The sequence below is a fragment of the Fusarium phalaenopsidis genome, assembly GCF_050370095.1.
Source record: "Fusarium phalaenopsidis strain FUZ10S chromosome Unknown contig_32274, whole genome shotgun sequence".
Lineage (NCBI taxonomy): Eukaryota > Fungi > Ascomycota > Sordariomycetes > Hypocreales > Nectriaceae > Fusarium > Fusarium phalaenopsidis.
This window is the reverse complement of record NW_028145419.1, coordinates 194,085-213,027: the sequence shown is the minus strand read 5'-3', so window position 1 is coordinate 213,027 and position 18,943 is coordinate 194,085. Positions and strand designations below refer to the sequence as shown.

At 48.0% G+C, this 18,943-nt stretch overlaps 4 protein-coding genes across 4 annotated transcripts; 3 read left to right on the top strand and 1 right to left on the bottom strand.

Moving 5' to 3' along the window:
* Window positions 1-5,051: 5,051 nt before the first annotated feature.
* On the top strand, window positions 5,052-7,109 carry LRP88_00173 (uncharacterized protein; the record flags this gene model as incomplete). Its single annotated transcript, XM_083236890.1, has 1 exon — window positions 5,052-7,109. One exon carries the CDS (start codon window positions 5,052-5,054, stop codon window positions 7,107-7,109), a length of 2,058 nt encoding a protein of 685 aa, XP_083107259.1.
* Window positions 7,110-8,637: 1,528 nt separating this feature from the next.
* Window positions 8,638-10,931, top strand: LRP88_00172 (uncharacterized protein; the record flags this gene model as incomplete). Its single annotated transcript, XM_083236889.1, has 2 exons — window positions 8,638-10,017; window positions 10,071-10,931. The coding sequence occupies 2 exons, from the start codon at window positions 8,638-8,640 to the stop codon at window positions 10,929-10,931; spliced, it is 2,241 nt and encodes a 746-aa protein (XP_083107258.1).
* A 370-nt stretch (window positions 10,932-11,301) lies between these two features.
* Window positions 11,302-13,751, bottom strand: LRP88_00171 (uncharacterized protein; the record flags this gene model as incomplete). The annotated part of the gene is made up of 3 exons (XM_083236888.1): window positions 11,302-11,702; window positions 11,755-11,881; window positions 11,940-13,751. The coding sequence occupies 3 exons, from the start codon at window positions 13,749-13,751 to the stop codon at window positions 11,302-11,304; spliced, it is 2,340 nt and encodes a 779-aa protein (XP_083107257.1).
* Window positions 13,752-18,034: 4,283 nt separating this feature from the next.
* On the top strand, window positions 18,035-18,589 carry LRP88_00170 (uncharacterized protein; the record flags this gene model as incomplete). The annotated part of the gene is made up of 1 exon (XM_083236887.1): window positions 18,035-18,589. The coding sequence occupies one exon, from the start codon at window positions 18,035-18,037 to the stop codon at window positions 18,587-18,589; it is 555 nt and encodes a 184-aa protein (XP_083107256.1).
* Window positions 18,590-18,943: the final 354 nt, after the last annotated feature.

Sequence of the window (18,943 nt, the reverse complement as noted above, 5' to 3'; positions counted from 1 at the left end):
AACTAAATGAAATCTCTAATGACCCTAGGGACCTTCTCTAGGGAAGCAAAGAGTATTTAATAATAGTTAGCGAAGCCTTAGGCGAGTATATATAAGCAAAGTTTAAGTTATTACTAATACTACTTTAACTGTGGAGGAATAACAACACAACACACAGACCACCCACAGCCAATTAAGGCTGCGAGGGCTGCTTAATAAGCAGTTGAAAAAGAGGTAAATTAGAAGGTAAAGATGAAAAGGATCGCTAGCTAAGAGCTGCGGCGGAAGATGCCTTTTTTGATCAAGTGGTCACGTGTTCAAGCACGTGACTAACAGGCTCGCCCGAGCCCCAATTCACTACCTAATTCCCTGCTAGTAATATGCTTCCACGCCTTAGCTAATAGCCTAGGCATAAAGGGGCAAGGGGAGAGAGATAAAGAATAAACTAGAAAGCTAGCAAGTTAGAGATTACTCGCCGAAGGCGCGGTAATGGATAAAATACTATTTAATATAACATTCTTAGCGAGTATATATAAGAAATATAAGAGCACTTAATAAAAGACTAGGATAGGTTATTAGATTTAATAAGGCCTAGCTAGCCCTAAAGGACCACTAAAGAAAGAGAGGTTATTATCCCCTTAATACTAATTAAGTGCGGGAAAGTAAGATACCTAAAGGGATAGGATAAGCTCTATACTTAGCGAGGCATTAAGGCCTAGGGTTAGTATATACTAGAAGCTCTTAGAGCGACTCCTTAGCTTATATGCTAATATTAGAAGTTATTTATACTAGGATATAATTATTAAAGCTAAGAAGGTATATCTTTAGAGTTATAAATACTTATAGTTATAGTTTAAAGTTTCTAGAGAGTTAGTAAGAGGTTATTAAATACTTAGATATTACTAGGTCTATATCTATAAGTTAGATAAATATAGCTAGTTTATTAAGATTAAAGCACGCCTAGTAGTCTATAGCGACTAATAAGTAAAGGATAGCTAAGAAACCTATATAATAACCCTCGCAGGGATATTATTTAAAATGCTAATAGCGATAATAAATAGGTTTAATTATAAGATATTATAGTATGATATAGTTAATGCCTTTATATATATTACCTTAGATAAGAATATCTATATAAAAATACTAAGGGGTTATTAAAAGCCTAGTAGTATTCTTAAACTATATAAAGCACTCTATGGGCTATAAAGATCTCCCTTATTATAGTAAAAGTATTTTAAAAAGGGCTTACTAGAGATAGGATTTTATTAAGTACCTAGTAAAGACTATTACTAGACCTATAAAGATATTATATTTTTCTTTTATATAAATAATTATATCTTATATTTTCTAAAGTCTTTTAAAGAAAAGGCCTATAATTTAATAAAGAGCCTATAAAGCCTTTATTATATAAAAGGCAAAAAGCCCCTATAGTAGTTCCTAGGCATTAAAGTTATTAGGGATAAGAAGAACTAATGCCTATAGTTATCTTAATTAATATATATTAATAAGATAAAGTAATTACTCGCCGAAGGATTACTAATATATTAAGCCTTAATTCTAATAGCCCAAGGGAAGCTATTGCTATACTAAGGGCTCGCGAGTAAGAAAAGCATATAAGCTTACTAATAAAAGGTCAGGACGATTATATATGCTTTGGTGATAACTTAGCTAGATATTGCCTTCGCCTTAAGCCGGCTGGCAAGGTTTAATTAGAACCTAGGCCTAGAGCACTATTAAGTAGGATATAATTATAATATTAATAATAAAAGCTAAACTACTAGCCTTATTATAGGCTATAAAAGAGGCGCTATTTACTAATAGATTAATTTCTACTTTATAAATTAATTTATCTTTATTAAACCCTCGATAAGGCTATACTATACCTATAATAGTAATTATTTAATATAATAATAAATAAATAATACGCCTAGTAAAATAAAAGCTTATATAATTATAAACTAAGCTAAGATATATTAATATTTATAATTATTAACTTAGGTAAGAAATTAAATATAAAAAGATAGATATTATATATACCCCCTTAGCCTAATTCCTTACTAATAGCTTTATAAAGAATTTAAATATAAAGTTATTTTAAAACTTTATAAGTTAGCTATACCTTACTAATATTTTAGCGAGGTTAAAGTAAAATAAAAAAAAAGAGAAAGATAATTATATATAAATAGATTTATAAGAGATAATATAAAAGATAAATACTTACTAAGACCTAGGCGAGCTATTAATATAAGAACTATTTATATAAATATTAAAACTCTTAAAATTAAAGGCATAAAACCCGCATATATATAATATAAATCTATAAATACTAAATAAGAATAAGTAGAGACTTACTAATAGGCTAACTAAGGGTTAGCGACAGGGAGAGTAAGAGGCTAGCGGCGCTTATTAGGTCAACTACTAGTAGGAGCAGCGCGCTTTTTCGGCGTAGTCTTATTAGTGGTTCGGCTAGTAGGCGTATTACCTATAAAGTCTATAGGGCAGAGAGGCGCTGCGTTAGCAATGCAGCGGTTAAGGGCAGCCTTTAGAGCAGCGTGCTTAGGCTAATTAAACTCCTTAGGGAGAGTAGTCGCTAAACCCTCGGTCTCGAGATTGATATCCTCGCAGTTAGCCAGGGCTAGGATGGCGATCTTTAGGGAATAGCGGGCGAACCATCGGTGGGGGGAGCAGAGATAGCAGCCATGCGGTCAGAGATACTATTAAGAGCCTCCTAGTATGCCTAGGCGGCGCCGAGGAACTCGCAAGGGATCTATAAAAGTCAATATAAGAATTAGACCAGGGAAGAAGACTCATAGCGCTATATTTCTTCTTATCAAAGGTATATATAACGCAATGGGTCGCCAAAGTATTAATGACGCACTAGAGGAGAAGATAGTAAGAAATATACTAGATATAGTAAAAGCAGGGGGTCTCCCTAGGGTTATAGGCGGTCTAGGTCTTCAGAGGGTCATAGGAGAAGGCCTTTAAGACCTCGGCGAAAGTAAAGAGACGAGATATAGCGAATAGTCAGCAAGACTACGACGACGGAAAAGCGAGGGCCAAGAGGCAAAGAAGAGAGTTATAGGTTAAGCGGGAAGATAAGAAGACTAAGGAAAATAAAATAAGGGAATCTAATATATAGATATTTAGGAGGCTAATTAAGAGGGTAATATATAGTTTTAAAGCTATTACTAGCCGTTATTATTAAGCACCGATAACCTAGCGAAGCATTAATAATATCTCGCTTAGACTAATTATAAGACTATATTTACTAAATAACTAAGGTAAATAATAAAATACTTTATTTACTATAAAAAAGAGATAAAGAACTAGGCGATTATTTGCTATTAAATCGCCGAATATATAGTAAAACTATTAAATAAGAAATAAAAGGTAAAAGGCATTGCCCGCAGCATAAAGCCTATGTCTTTATGCTAAAGGGGCGTATTAGATATGGCTATGTACAATATGATTAGTCAGAGCCGGCAAAAGGTCGCTAAAGTCTCGGCGAATCCCCGGACCTTGAGCTGCCTTTGTGGGCAGCCCCTGTGGCAATTGGGAACGAGGAACAATGGAGAACACACAATTCTGGCTTGACCCGACTTTCCGACAAAACCGGTCGTACTGGTTTATGTTGGCAGAGGGGATGCTAGCGTTGTCTTGAACGGGGTGTAAGTCACGTCTGGTAATGTGCTCAAGGTATTGAGTGTAACCAAGTTGTATTAATAGCTAAGGTAGCTAGTACATAAGAAAGTGCAATGAGTGTGTTCTATATACTTGACGTGGATAGGATCGTGGGGATCACTTCGTGATCTCGGTGATCCTGAGATGATTGGTCCTTCGACCCTGCGTCTTATGTCACGTGACCTAACCGCTGTTTGGGTTATCCCAGGTCGTGACAATACAGTATGGTGCGACGCTCGCTTGACTGCGACGCTCGCTTATCATATACGTTAATAGACTTAATAAAGCTTCTTTCAAGGCCACTGTCTTTCACATGACAGGGGATAAACGGCACGTACGATCCCTTGGAGGAGGGCTATGGGAAGTTGTAGTACCAGAATATGGGCGACTTCGTGGTTCGTATCAATGGTTGCCAAGATTGGGACAAGATTGATGGAATGTATGCCTTGTGCAGGTCACATTACGGAAACCGGATTTTTTTCTGCAGTGAAGGGGGTCGACATTACATTGATGAAACGATGGAGATGATAGAACGAAGGCGACAATGTGGTTTATTGAATGAGAGCACCTTTGAAAGGCTTCGGAAAGACTGGAATTAGATCGCCAATAGAGTTCTGATTTCCCTTTTGTCATAGTATGACTGTTTGTCGGCACGATTAGTTTTCCTCAGCTCAAAGGTTGAAAGTGATATTATTACTGCGTACGATGCAAATATTAGCTGGTTTTGGGCTGGCCCTGAAGCTCACGGATTCACATGACACATGAGCAACGAATTACCCTTCGTGGAAGTGGGGAATCTGAGGCTTCTGGTCAATTCTCTCACCTATTGTTTGCCATCCCCAGCCTTGTCTTTCCAAGACCAAGTTCTTGGAAGAGATAGAGTTGCCACCTGAAGGAGCGTCTTCCCTGTCGACTTGTCTCAGCTGCGACCTTCGTGGCTGGACAAGTAGGGCTGTCAGATTTTAGCGTTGCGAGGTGCATGCTTGTGTTGGCCATTTGTGGACCGTTGTTGAGCTGAAATGGGAATTGCTTCCTGGTTCTCGATGGCAGATCAGCCTTATGTGGGCTCAAATTGAAGGTCTTAGGCGCATTAATTACATACTGAGTCTCTCCTTCCTGCACGTATAATGCGTGCACGTATAGTGACACGAAAAGCCAAGTCTGCATTTCCTAGGCTGTTGGGCCCAAACAACGGCCCCGTTTTGGCCCCCATCTGCCAAGCCGGCTGAGGTCTTTACTCTGCCTCTAAGCCCAAAGTGACTCTGTGTAAGCGAGACGCAATCTTTCAAGATCCATTATTAAGGCTCTTCAAGCCCTTTCCCCGTCATGGGTTCTGATCTCAGATCGTCTCTCCTCACTCGGTTCCCGGCTTCTCTCCTCAACCATACACCATGCATGAGTTGAGAAACTTCTCCGATGACGAGCAACGTTTGCTCCCTGCCGACGACTATGCCTTCCCACAGAAACAATCGCATGCCCCTACTCGTCCACTTCCCGCTAAAAATGGAGCTGCGCAACTCCCAGGCCGTCGATACTGGTTCCGATCGCTGGTACTGATCTTATGCCCCTTGATCATTATGGGATACTTTGTTGTCATCTGCTACTGGCTCAATCCCGAAGGTGGTGACGGCGCCGTAAATTTTGGCAGACACGGAGGAAGATGGGTTTTCTACTCTTGGTTTTTTATCGGCGTCATCGGACTGGATCTCTCGCGGTATGGTCTCCTCGGAGCTGAAGCAGCAATGCTTGAGCGGACACCCTGGGAAGTTCCCAGCCTCGTCGCCCTCCTTCAGCATAGCAACAACACTTGGAGCTCTCCTTCAGGATGGGGTCGCTTTTTTGCGAGGCTGTTCCTCCGCAAGAGACGAGACACACATCGCCTATGGATCATCCTTGCTTCTCTGAGCATTGTCTTTTTCGTTGCCTTGCCCATCTCTGGTCTTGCAATCGAGCAAGCTGACGGTTACACCTACACATCCGGAAGACCTACAGTGGTCGGTCGCCAATGGAAAGACTTTCACAGCAGAGACAAGGCGCACTACTATCCAAATGCGAAAACCATCTGGGAGAGCGGGTCTCCTCCCAGTCTGCCCGGCTTCGGTGTCATTTATACTCAAAAGGGCCTTGACCGGGAAGAGTATAGTGGTCTCGAAAAGGTCCCCAACACTCTCCCCCTCAACGAAAGCATGCCCGAAATATTTCTCGCACCCCAGGCCGAGAATCCTGTGGGAGACAAGGCCTGGGGTCTGAGGACAAGCTATCGTTGCGAGATCATTGACAATGTCGACGATTTCGTCCTCCTCAACCCGAAAGTCACGCCCGACGCCTGGAAGGATTGGCGAGCACATCCAGTCTCAGAAACAGGCTACTCTGAAGTGACCCAACGGGGTCGCGGTATCTTTGACTATTTCGAAAGGGCCGGCAACATTTTGGCCTACGGTCAAGTCGCGTTTGGTCAGAGGTGGTCAACCTACAATGGAAGCGAGGTGGAAGACTACAAACCGGATGACTTGGACAAGGGAGATCTCCTGGAGTATGCTCTTTGGCAATACCGTATTCCAACCGCGTACGAGGAAATCGAGGACTTTTCCAATGACCTTGATCCCATCGTCAAAGGCCTGGATGGCAATCCTCTTGTCAAGGCACAAAATGGCTCTTTAATCCCAAATACGACATTTTTCGGTGCACTTTCCAAGATTCAAAACAACATGTCCGACACGAAGAGCCTTTTTAACGACCGCGGCCCCCCCGGCCTTAACAACAGTTTATATTTCGACGTCATTGAATCTGCTGCACCCATTGGCGTCCAATGCCGGATGATGTCCACTCTCGGGTACGCCATCTTGGACCCATGGGGATCTACCTTTGACTCTTTTGAGCCTATGAGTGACCCCCTCTTCAACGTGAACATTACTGAGAGTCGCATGCCGACACTCGGTGCCATGGCCGCCACTACACTGCGCAGAGGACAATACAGCAAGATCTTTTCTTCCCTTAACCACCCTGCAGCGATCATACAGTCAAATTCTCATGCTTATGATGGGTATATTAAGCCCATGGATCTAAAGAGGACTGTCATGCGGGCGTATGCCATGGATTTGCTACAGCTCATGTACGACGGCAAGTATGGCTTCGAAGGCGGCTGGCTACACCCGAACCTTACCGCGACGGAAGAGTCGAAGGTACTCACACCAGGCGAATTCCCGATCCTGGTACCTATTCTGATGGTTATGTTCGGTTACTGGGCCCTTGGGTGCCTGCTGTTGGGAATATTCTACGGCTTCAGGCGGCGACAAAACGAGACGATGGATGGGTATGCGTACTTCCGACTTTCTACGGACTTAGCGGATGATGTCAAGCCACTAGTGGGCGCTTTGATGAAGAGCAAGCCTGATGAGATTGACGGCTTGTGGAATGTTCCGGGGTCTATTGTGCGCCGTATGCGGTAAAGCATACCGCGCGCAGCATTTTTGCGAATACGAATTGCTAGCTTGGATTAGTTAATGAATTATTATACAAACAATGCTGCATAAAGCGACTTGTTTGTAAAACCACCCGGTGATTATCTGGGAACATTCGCTGTTCTTCCTGTGGCAGGGTTGTTCAGCTCACTTCAAACAAACAGGCGGGTGTTGGCGAATTTCCATCCAATGTCGGCACCTGCACCATTGAAACGTGTCTAAGGATGTAGCAGTATGTTGCTCCTGCCTGGCAAAATTCTCTCCCTTCGGCTGGCCGGTATCGATTCGATGCATGCAAACCGAAGTGGCCGCTTCAAACTGCTGTCGCCCTCCCCCAGCCACACGCACCGCCACGTGCCAAGGTACTTCAGTACTTGGACCTTGAATTAAGCTCACAAGCTTAATTCGGCGACACCGTTCAACGACGAGGAAGGTGCAAACTGACCAGTTATCCAGGTTTGAAGGACCCAACAATAGGTACACAATTGATGGAAACAACTTTGCTTCGGGAAGCAGGCCGCGGAAGGGCCCTTTGAAGCCAAGTCATCTTGGTGTGGGGCGATCTGCTTGAGACCGCCCACTGGGCAAGTTGACACAAACAGAGGCTGGACAACGGCAAGCCAACAATTGGGCTGTGCATTCAGTTTGCCGTGACAATATTTTCCTGACGTATCATAAATTATCCAAATTTGCTATCAGCAGGCAAAATGGCCGTGATTGGTCAACAAGATCTGTTGCCTTGGCAAGCGAGGCAAGATTCAGCAGACCAACGGCACCTTGCAGATATGACACCACTCACCGCTGCAGAAAACAGGGGGAAAGTACCTGCAATTGCGTTTGCTAAGATGCGTCCCTGGCACATATCACATCACATTGCGGGGTCGCCAAACGGAAGCCACACGTTGGAGCACCACCAATCTCCAGACGTTCATCTCAGACTTCAACATCTGATGGACGCCGTTCAGTTCTTCATCGCTGGGCGTAAAAAGATAATTAATTAGATTAGGACCTTTTAAGTACGTCCTCGTAAAGAAATGACCACGCGTTTTCATTGGCTACGTTCTGGCACTGGCAAACACTGCTCCTGCACATCATCACAACGGCTACGTGCGTCCCTAGCACTGTCGGCTATGAAGCCACAGAGCAAACGGAACGGCACAAACTGGATTCTCAAAAATACCCGAAACAGATATGAAAAGCGAATCTGTCTTTCTTCCTCCATGTTTCTTTGTTCATTTTCACCTCCCTCTTTCCTCTGCCGATTCTCTTCGTCACTGAATCACGTCTGCCCAACGTCACCCACGACAGGAGCACGTACTCCTCATTGCAACGTTCTTTAGTCTGAAGAAGGACTGCCCTTGCCTAGCACTTTCAGCCGCCAGACTCTGGTACGTCCAACGTCTAATCTCATTTCTTATGACCCACCCAGAGCCCTTGGTCCCATGCTTCCCTCTATCTGCTGTCTCATGCTTCACCCATGCTGACATTCAAGTCAGAAGCCCAACCTTGAGCGACAATGAACAGCCCACCGACCGAAAGATCTACCACTGCCGATATTCACTTTCCAGCCACGCATGACGAGCGAGTCTTTTGGCTTGACCAGGCCTGGAAAGGTCCGTGGTTTCCAGTAGATGCTAGGATCGGCTGGCTAGGCACAGATTCTTCCCTTGCGTTCTACATGGTCAGGATCACTCACGCCGCGATCGATCGAGGGATCCCACTCGCTTCTCTCTGGGATGCCGAGTCGCCTCATGGGCACCTACGTAGAGCTGTCATGAGGGATTCTGCTGCCAGGAAGGAGTCTGAGGGTCCTCAGCCTCAGCTTTTGACTCCCGATATTGTCACCGAGGTTTACGAAATCATCATGGCCTCTGAGAAAACTGCAACAAATGACACACCATCCGAACACTCCAGTGACAAGTCTGATGATGGAGATTCCATCGACTTGCCTCCCCCTCCTCAGGCGCAAGCGACGACGACCGCGCGGTTCAAACCGTTCTCCAAGACCGAGCACGAGTTTCAACTCAAGCGTCCCATCGAATACCAAGATGGGTTCTCGGCAATGCCTCTTCATGACCGTCATAAGGACCAGTCTAGTCCTCTGAAGCGTATCTTTCGAACAACTACATATGGCTCTTCCGGCACAGCAGGCCAGAAACCCACCGCGGAAGTCCCTACGATGACTGGTATCGCGACCCAGGAAGAGCCGATCGACAAGGACCGCCAGGTCCAGCTAGCACCAGAAGCATACATGGGCTCCCCAGACCTGTCGACACGTCCCGAAACGTTTGTCAGTCCCAATGGACTGCTCCAGCTCCCCTCCTCGCCCATGCGATCACCTGAGCACTCCCTCCTCCCCTATGTTCCATTGCCCCCGGCCGATGAGCCACTGAACAAGGCTCCAACGCCCACTTCTCCGATGACACCAACCAAGAAGCGCAAGAGGGCCATGATCAGCGTGCCCTCAACGCCGACACGCTCAGTCAAAGGCGAGCGACTCACGGGGCCACTGACAGTTGAAAAGATCCTCCGTCAGCTCACCTGTGACGTCCAGCTCACCGACGATGTTGTCGAACTCGTCTGTCAAGCCATCGTTGTCGAACACGGCGGGGACAATGTACGAGTGCTCAGCCCTCTGTGGTTCGAAGCAGACGAGCTCAGTGCTTTGCCCCAAACGATTCGGAATCTAGATCAGGAGCAGACTATCTGTTTTCCCATTCACCACAAGTTCCCCAAGCACTGGACAATGGGTGTTGCGCGTGTGACTGCCGACCAAGTGGTGCTGACCTTTCACGATTCCATGCAATGCAGTGAACGTGCCAATGCTGTTCGACGACGTTTCCGGGCATGGATGGAAACAGTCCAACTCGAGCAGCCTCTTGTGTTTCAGACCAAGGTTCGTGCATACTCCGATATCCCCATACTTTATCAATTCATTAACTCCATCAGGAGTGTATACAGCAGAAGGACGGCACCAGCTGCGGCGTTCACGCTACCGTTTGCCTCCGCCGTGACCTGCGCAGGGAAACTTGCTGCGACCCGATCGAGCCGTTTTTGGAGAAACGAGCAATGCTGGAGGGCCTTAGAACTGTCAGGGAGACTTCACCAATCCATTCGACCACCTTTCCCCTTCTCCGAGAGCTCCGAAGCCGACAGAGTCTGGGTGCAGACGCGACTATCGTCTCGACACCTTGTCGTGGAGGCAGCGCCATGCCCGTCACGGATCGGCAAGAATCCGAGGTCCAAGTCATTCAACCTCAGATGGGTCTTGGGTATTTGCTCGATGGCCTCAGCCTGGAGACACTGCAAGACCGTCTCAAGGATGCAGAGACTCGACTCGATGAAGCGATCAATGCCCGCGATAACGCCCAGGACACGCTCCGAGAGCTAGAGCTCAGCCAGAGACTGATCCATGACATGTACCCTCGCATCATCACATACGTTCGGTCTTGCGGTATCAATATGGATGAATACAGCGACGCCACGATGGCGGTGGAGGGGAACATGATGCTCGAGGCTTCAAACCATGGCCAACTCTTCCAACAACGACGAAACATCATAGGGGACTTTCTGAAGGCTGCTGAACGTGAAGGAGTTGAGTGCTCTCTCGCGGGGGTCCGAGAGACTCAGGCTCGGATTTTTGCGGAAATTGGGAACACCCAGCAGATCCTCGACCAGCGGAATGAGGAGATTACGAGCGTCGAGAGCGAGGTTGCGAGTCTTCAAGAGATTTGCGAGGCTAAGAAAGCATTGGAAAAGTACTCTGGGCCCGATTGTCTGGCCTATTTCCGGTCCTTGCAAGGTCTGTGAATTGGTACTCAAGGGCACAGAGAACGATTCTTGTGCATGGGGGACGGAAATGGGCCCAGTATGGGGGAGGTTTACAGAGGTGAACACAATAATGATGGCTGGGGAAAAGGGATCGAAACAAGTTTTGAGGTTGCTACTTGTAATAGAAGTGTATGTCTTGCAAAACTGTGCCAAGTGACCTCGATCACATTGATGTGCACGAATGTTGACCCTGATGCATGCCTGGCAGAAACGTGAAAGAAACAAGAGTCGTCAGATTATGTGCTATGACTCGCAATATTTACAAGTACATAAGTTGATAACACCCAGTCCATATCTTCCATCATCGTGCATCCAATGCCTTCTCTCATACAAAGTCTCAATCATCTCCCTAAGCAGGGCAAATGCTCGCCTGTCGGCCAGCGCCCTCACCAACAATCTTGGGAACATCCTCAGCAGCATCAGCAGTGTAGTCATAAAACTCCTTGGGATCAAACACATCGCCAGTGTTCTTGGCAGTGGTGCCCTTGGTGTTCTTGAAGACGCTGCCAGACTGGTTGAGCTTGGCGGTGCTGTCGGCGGTGATGGGGTTCTTGACGTTCTCGAAGTAGCAGTTCTCGAGGCGCATCTCGGTGCTTCCGCGGGCGTAGTGGCCGTACGAGGTCTGGCCGACGAGGTAGTTGTTGTACAGATGGGCGTGCTTGACATTGTCGACCGAGGGGTTGCGCTGGGTGGTTGAGTCGAAGTAGTTGTGGTGGATGGTCATTTCCGTGACGACGTTGTCAGTCCAGCCTGGATGGTCGGTCAGTCACGTACGTGATATTCGGTGTGCTCGATTACTTACCAATGCCGAAGGCCTTGTTGTGGTTGCGGAGAATAGTCCAGGAGACGGTAAGGAAGGTCGTATCCTTTCGGCTATCAATGAGACCATCACCACCCTTCTCGAGGTGAACGTGGTCAATCCAGATGTTCTCACAAGTGTCCTATAAAAGTCAGTGCTAACTCAAACAAATATCCCAAAGAACATACCATCTGGATACCATCAAAGTCCTGGGTCTTGCCCTCCTCATCACCCTCGACGTAGGTGTTGCCGATCTTGAGGTTTCGGAAGATGATGTTACGTTGGCTCTTGACGATGAAACCACCCTCGTTGATCTCGGCGTCGGCACCGATACCGACAATGGTCTTGTCAGACTTGACCTCGACCTCCTTGCCCTTAGGGGCGATGGTGATGGTTCCCTTGACCTTGATGACGTACTTGCCCTCCGAGCCGGCATACTTCTCAAGATCCTCCTGGGTGGAAACGACGACGACTTCTCCGCCCTTGCCACCGGTGGTTCCTCCGTTCAGGGAAGCGAAGCCATCGGGGGTGCCGCTGCAGTCATCGTCGGAAGAGACGGGAACAGCAGAAGCAGAAGCGGCAGGCTCAGCGACCTCTACGGCCTCAGTGGGAGCCTCAACGGGAGCTTTAGCAACGGGAGTGTTGACCTCCTCAGACACAGCAGTGTTAACCTCGGCAGCCTCGGTCTGGCGAACAAGAGTCTGGAGAGTGGTAGGGTTCTGCTTGTCCATCTGAGGGAAGAAGCCACCCCAGTTCCAAGTAGGCTGAGCACCGTTCCACCAGTCATTTCCGTTGTTGTTGTTGCCGCCGTTGTTGTTGTCAGCTGGCTGGGTCACAACGGGATCGGCAACCTCTTGAGCAGAGGTGGCCTCAACAGGGGCAGGGTTGACGGCTTCATCGGCACCAGTAGGGACAGCAGCAGCGGCGCTGGTCTGCTCATCAGCGATGGGCTCAACGGCCTCAGCAGCGGTAGTAGGGACGGAGGCAGCAGGCTCCTCGGTTTCGGGGGAAGAATCACCGCTGCTAGGCTGCTCAGAGGATCCAGTGCCGCTGACGTAGCTCGAGTCGATCCAAGAGATGGAACCGAGGATCTCATCAATAGACACAGCGGCGCTCAGCTGTTTGGAGAAGCTGGCACGGTCACCGCTGGCACCGGCGCCAGTGTTTCCGAACTCGCCGTACTCGACGTTGTTGGTAGGGTTGTCACCCCAGGGAAGCCAACCAGCAGAGTTGACAACGCTGCCGAGCTCGGTGTTCTGGAAGACAACGCGGGCAAACTCCCGCCACGGGCGGCCAAGATAGGTCTCGCCGTCTCCGGCACCAGCAGCCTTGACAACTGACTTGTTGATGACGTAGTAGGAAGGGTTCTCCGCGCTGTCACGACCGTTGGCGGTGATGTACCCCTTGGCGACGACTCCGATGTCACATTGCTCAAACCAAGCAACGGACTCTTGGCCAAAGATGAAGTCGGTAGCACCCTCGATGTAGCTGGCGTGGAAATAGTGCTTGCCCTTGTTTGTCAAAATGGTGTCTTGGTAACCAGTGAATTGGCAGCCGTAGTAACCCTGCTCATCACCGTAGGCGCTCAGGGCAATGGCCTGAACACCCTTGCCTCGCGAGTTGGTGACGTTGATGTTGTAAACCTTGAGGCCGTTGTTCTTGGCTCGCAGCGTACCAGACGAGTCGTTGTTTCCAGCCTCGTCGGCTCCGAGGCTGTGGGTAAGAGTGACCTGGTTCTTGGAGTAATCCTGGTCATCCTCGGTGTATCCGTAGATGGTAAGAGCCCCAGCAGATTCGGGAATGAGAACCTGCTCCTCGTAGGTTCCAGGCTTGACGAAAATGACAGAATCGGAGCCGGAAACGGAGTTGACGGCTTCCTGTATCGAAGTGAAATCGCCACCTTCACCAACAACGATGGCACCACTGGGGGCTTCAGTTCGAGCAGCGGCAAAAGCGCCGGCCACCAGAGATGACACGAGAAGGAGAGAAGAGGTGAACATGGCTCAAAACTGTTCCGTATCCGGACGGAACAAACGAAGAAACGAATGAGTGTGAAATGAAACGAGTGATAGAAAAAACACAAGAAAAAAACGAAAGACGCGTATGACGAAAAACAAGTAGTCCAAAAACAACGCGAAGCCCCCCAAGCATTTATACAAACTATAAACGAGCTATAAATCACCAGTTAAGGTGAGACAAGGTGCCCCAGTAAAAAACCCCTGAGCAGAGAGTCGTCTCGCTGAAACGAACAAGTTTCAAAACGCGCTTTTCCACCAATTGACTAGGTCCGCAGACACATCGACCCATGCGAGGTTGCATCGGGACCTGAAACGACGTCCGATGTCCACGACGGAAAATTTACTTTGACTGTTGCGCTTGTTGTTTAGCTTAAATATAGAGCTGGTTTTAGTGTTGGTCTGGAGGTTTTCTCTGCGGCGTGGTCGGCTGACGTTTCAGGTATCAGCTTGCGTTCATCGGCTCATATTTACAGCCCATCAAGATCCATTTCAGTGTAAGGCACGGCAGTTGATGAACTTTAATACCGATCTGACGCCTGGTGTTAAACATGCTCTGCGCCTTCTTGCATTCTGTTTAGACATGCAGATCTACTTCAGCTGCTCATATCATTCACGTATCCCAAGAACCTTTGTCTGGGTACTTGTGGTGTGCCCTTCTGATGGACTCGAATACAGAGCCAGGTCCTTTACCAGCCAAACCTCAATCTCTTCCAAAATCTCCAAGAATTTCCTCTTGGTACAAAGGCCATTGTCCAAATCTACCATGTCGGTGTCATAGGCCTGTTGATGAAGCACATGAGGTAAAAGCTTCTCCCGAGCTTTCCGCACGCGCGGCTGTTCGGAACAGAGACGAGCCCAAGAAGAAGACACCAGTTCTACCGCGGTTGACAAGGCTTTTTGTCGTTCTTCAGGATCCATCGTTCGTCTTACAGCTTGCTGGACGAGTCTATGGGCTTGGACTCCATCGCGAGCAGCGGATCTCTTCAATAAGGATCTTTGGAGCAACTCTTGTCGACACTCAACCAGGTCAACCTCGCTCATGGGGAAATCGGCTAGCGGCATCGTCGATGATGCAACGAAGATCGAATCCTCGATGAAATCAGGGTCCAAATATGAGATGACTTGTAGGACTGCGAGGCTCGAAGAAGATATGCCGTTGAAAGCGCTTTCCCAGCACAAGGATAGAGTATCTTGGTTGTCAAACTGTTGGGGCTGATCGTCGATCTCGGCTTGGTTAAACAGACGGGTGAATTCGTCCAGGGATAATCCACGTCTGACAATAACCGCAGCAACTTGTGATAGCGCAAGTGGGAGCCCTCCAAGGTCTTTGCTTATGTCTGTAAAATCTTCATCAATTCTCGTGAGGGTTCTAAGAAATCCTGATGATTCTTGAGTTGTGAAGGGCTCAACCGTAACATTATCAGATCCAATCATGAACCATAAGCCGGGATCTCGGCTAGTGACTAGCACACAGCCAGTCCCATTCGATGGCAAAAAAGGGGTAAGCAACGACGCATCGTCAACGTTGTCAAAAACGAGCAGCCAGTCGTCCGAGTGTGTCATGGTGCTTAGGACATCCGTGCTCGGGTTCAGGTTTGATAGCCACAGTTTGACAGCCTCGATTATTGCTTCGTCAGAAGATCCCGGTCGTACGAGACTGAATTTGGAAGCTATTGTCGAGAAGCTCTTGATCAATGATGTGTAAGAGTCAGCTCGGATCCATACTACCGTGTCAAAGATGTGATGTTGAACACAATGATGACTAAATTCGATGGCAATTTGCGTCTTTCCAATACCTCCCATCCCTGATAGGGTACACACAGTCGGGCCTGTTCTGACAATTCTCTCAGATGGGAAGAATGTGTCTGTGAGGCTCTGCAAGACATTTGCACGACCGTAGAAGAACCTGTTGCGTGCCGGTAATGTCGTCAACGAAAATCGCAGACGAAGCTTGAACCGGTCAACTAGTTTATCGGCCTGTCGTGTGTGGATCATTTGATGAGCCTGGTGTAGGAATGTGAGTTCGTTGATGCCAGGATCCGGGACATGCTGCACGCGGTCCAGTACTTGGGTTGCGACGAGGCCGGCCCCAACCTCGCTTCCAACCCCTTCCATGTCGACTCTCTCCCATGGGGGCTCAATCTTTTGTTCAGACACAGACGTAAACCTCGGCAAGACGTAGATGTCTTGTGCGGTAATGGCCTCTCGACCAGAGACCTGAAACCACCGCTGAAGGCTGCGCTCGATGGGCCCATTGCTCGAGTTTGTCCTCCAGAAGTGACCGGGTGGCACGTCGGTGCTGGTTCTCAGCAAGATTGCCGATGGGACTCGATCCTTACTCTCGGTGCAAGCGAGAAAGGCAGCGTATAGCCCTTCAACTGCATGGATCTTGAACAAAGGCAGACGTATTGCCAATCCAGAGTTTGTCGTGGCATAGTCCAGCTTGCACCCGCCCATTGCTAAAAACTTGTTGTGCTCTCCATGAGAGAGTGGCTCGAAACGGGACGAATCTTCGAACTGGCGAGGAGACAGCGCTAGCATGGTTGAAACGTGTTCGAATCCATAGCTAAGGGGACCGGCAGGTGGAGAGGTCCAGGCAAAGATTGTTTGATCGTTTGACGTTTTCATAATAGCCTCTTGAAGGCGGATAAAGGCATGCGTGCCCTCTCCATATAGCGGTGGCATATACACGCCAAAGATGCCCATCAAAGAATAAGCCATGTCCTCGACCCGAGTCGTCTGTCTCCGAGAAGCCCATGACATTTTCTTGGCGATGCTCATCACCTTTGTCGTAGCAGGGACATTCAGTACGATCGAATCAACGTTGGTCGCGTTTTCTATGATGGGTAAAAGGCGTTTGTCGGTTTTGTATCCCAAGAAGTACCATGACTGATCGAAGAACTTGACATGTTTCGGCGCTATGAGTTCTTGTAGAGTCCATCCTCGAGTGAACCAAGCACTCTGCCCAAACAGTTTTGGAGGACGCCCGGTGGTATATCCGGGCTCAAAAGAAACATCGTCTAGAAAAGCGTAGCAGACTTTGGCTCGTTCGTAATAGGCAAACATTGAAGTGATGGCCTCAGAAAGTTCAGCACTGCTGGACTTGTTGATGCAACAGGTATCAACCCAAACATGATGCAGTCCATCTCTGCGTGCTTGTTTGCAGCAACCCACAAGCTTCGCATAGCCCTGTTTGTGTTCATATCCGCCGGTCAACATGTCTTCGTAAGACACCTCGTCTTCGGGTTTGCCCCATCTGTGAGAAAGGATGGCATAGTCGGAAACAAAGGTGTCTCGCTGGAGTTGTATCTTGATCTGGTCTGCATCCCCATCAAGGGTTTCCCAGCTTATGAGATGCATGTCGGAACTGGTGTGATGTCGTGATCTGGAGATCTAGGGTAGGGACCCAGCCGGGAGTGAGGGAAATATGAGGGGTTCTTGACAAGCCACAACACCACCGTCCACACGTGCACGGGTCGGGAAAATGAGTTGAAGCAAACTAGAAGTAGGAAAAAGAGGCTCAAGTAATCCTCCTTTGTCAACATTCTTAAGATACAGTTGTCCAAAGGCGGATATGCCTTGTGGGATGCCCTTTATGCGTGCTCCGCCACACTTGTGCTGACCCCGCCTCAAGTCAACCACCCAGGTCAAGGAAAAAAGGAGACATCAGTATAGACCAGTTAGCTGACTCTCCCCTAAAGATAATAATAAGAATTGAAAAAAAGGGCTCTAAATTATTACCTTTATTATGATATATCTTGAGTTCCTCTATTGTATTTTATATGATCTTATTTATGATAATTACGAGGAGTTAGGTATCTCTTGATATTCTAGTGTCTCGTTTATTCCTCGACTCCCTCGTCAACGCCGCGTTCAGTCGCGGATCGTGTTCATCGAACAAACATCGCAAAAGTATCATCCATGGACATCATCGTAGTCCCGTGATTCGGAGGTGATGCTCCCAAATTGCCATCCGGACCAGAAACATGGGCTTGACCATTGAGGGCTAGCGAGCCCGTATTACCCCTGGTGGAGATCGGCTGTCGGATGCGATCCGACCAGTCAGAATCTCGCTTCAAGGCGGCTTCAACGCTAACATCAATAGTTCCAAATCTGAAATTACAGTCTGTTCGGAATAACATCAGCGGCTGACTGCTAATTTACGATCTTGGCGTAAATATGAACGGGTCCCACCGTCCCCGGAAGCCATCCTTGATCAACTTCGATCTGACACAATTCAGATATCCACTCGTTCATCATCAATAATGGCTCGCTTCTTACTCCTCGCCCTTGTCGCGGGCGCTTTTGCCCGCGACTGTCGCCCCCGTATCAACGACGACAAACCGCTCAGAGACGGCGACTTTGAGGGTGGCAGAAACCCCTTCACAACCTCTGGCGACGATGAAGTCGGAGGCCACATCGTCTCTCCTGGATACAACTCGGAACACAAGTTTCAATCTTACAACATGATCAACAACAACCTGCTCGAGATGTACCAAGACGTCTACACCTCGGGTGGTATCACCTATACGTGCACCTACAACTGGTACTTTGACAACTACTACGAGACCACATACAAGAACGGGAGAACTTATGTTCCCTACCTCCGATTCTATCAGAACAACGACTTGATTGGCAACCGCTATCCGACGGGAGAGTCTCAGGTGGGCCACTGGCTGTCTGGCAGCATCACCTTTACCACATCGGAGGGTGGATACGATCGTATCTGGATCGATGCTGCTAGTCCACAGCCCCCTACTGGAGAGGGCTCCGGTGACAACGCCCTCTCAATAGACAACATTCAGTGTGTGAGGCACTAATGGCACGAGCCACGGCTTGTTGGGGGCACGGATTCGTTGGATTTGGTTGTGGTTTAATAGTCTTGTCATCACATTCTTCATACCTAATCACAGAGTCTGTACCCTCTCATCCTCCCTTGGACAAGATGTAACCGCGTGATCCTCCCACAACAACGAGCCTTGTTTCTCACCAGCCCAAATTCTCAAAGCAGCATGAATATCCAGTGAGAAATACTGCAAGTCGAAAAATTCCACAGGCAGTGGGTGTGAAACTTGACTCCCAGCATGCTCAGCGGAAGCAACCTCAAGTACCATGTGAAGCAATTTTGCAAGATGCCAAATCTGCCCACAGACACGGAGAGCATAGATGAAGAG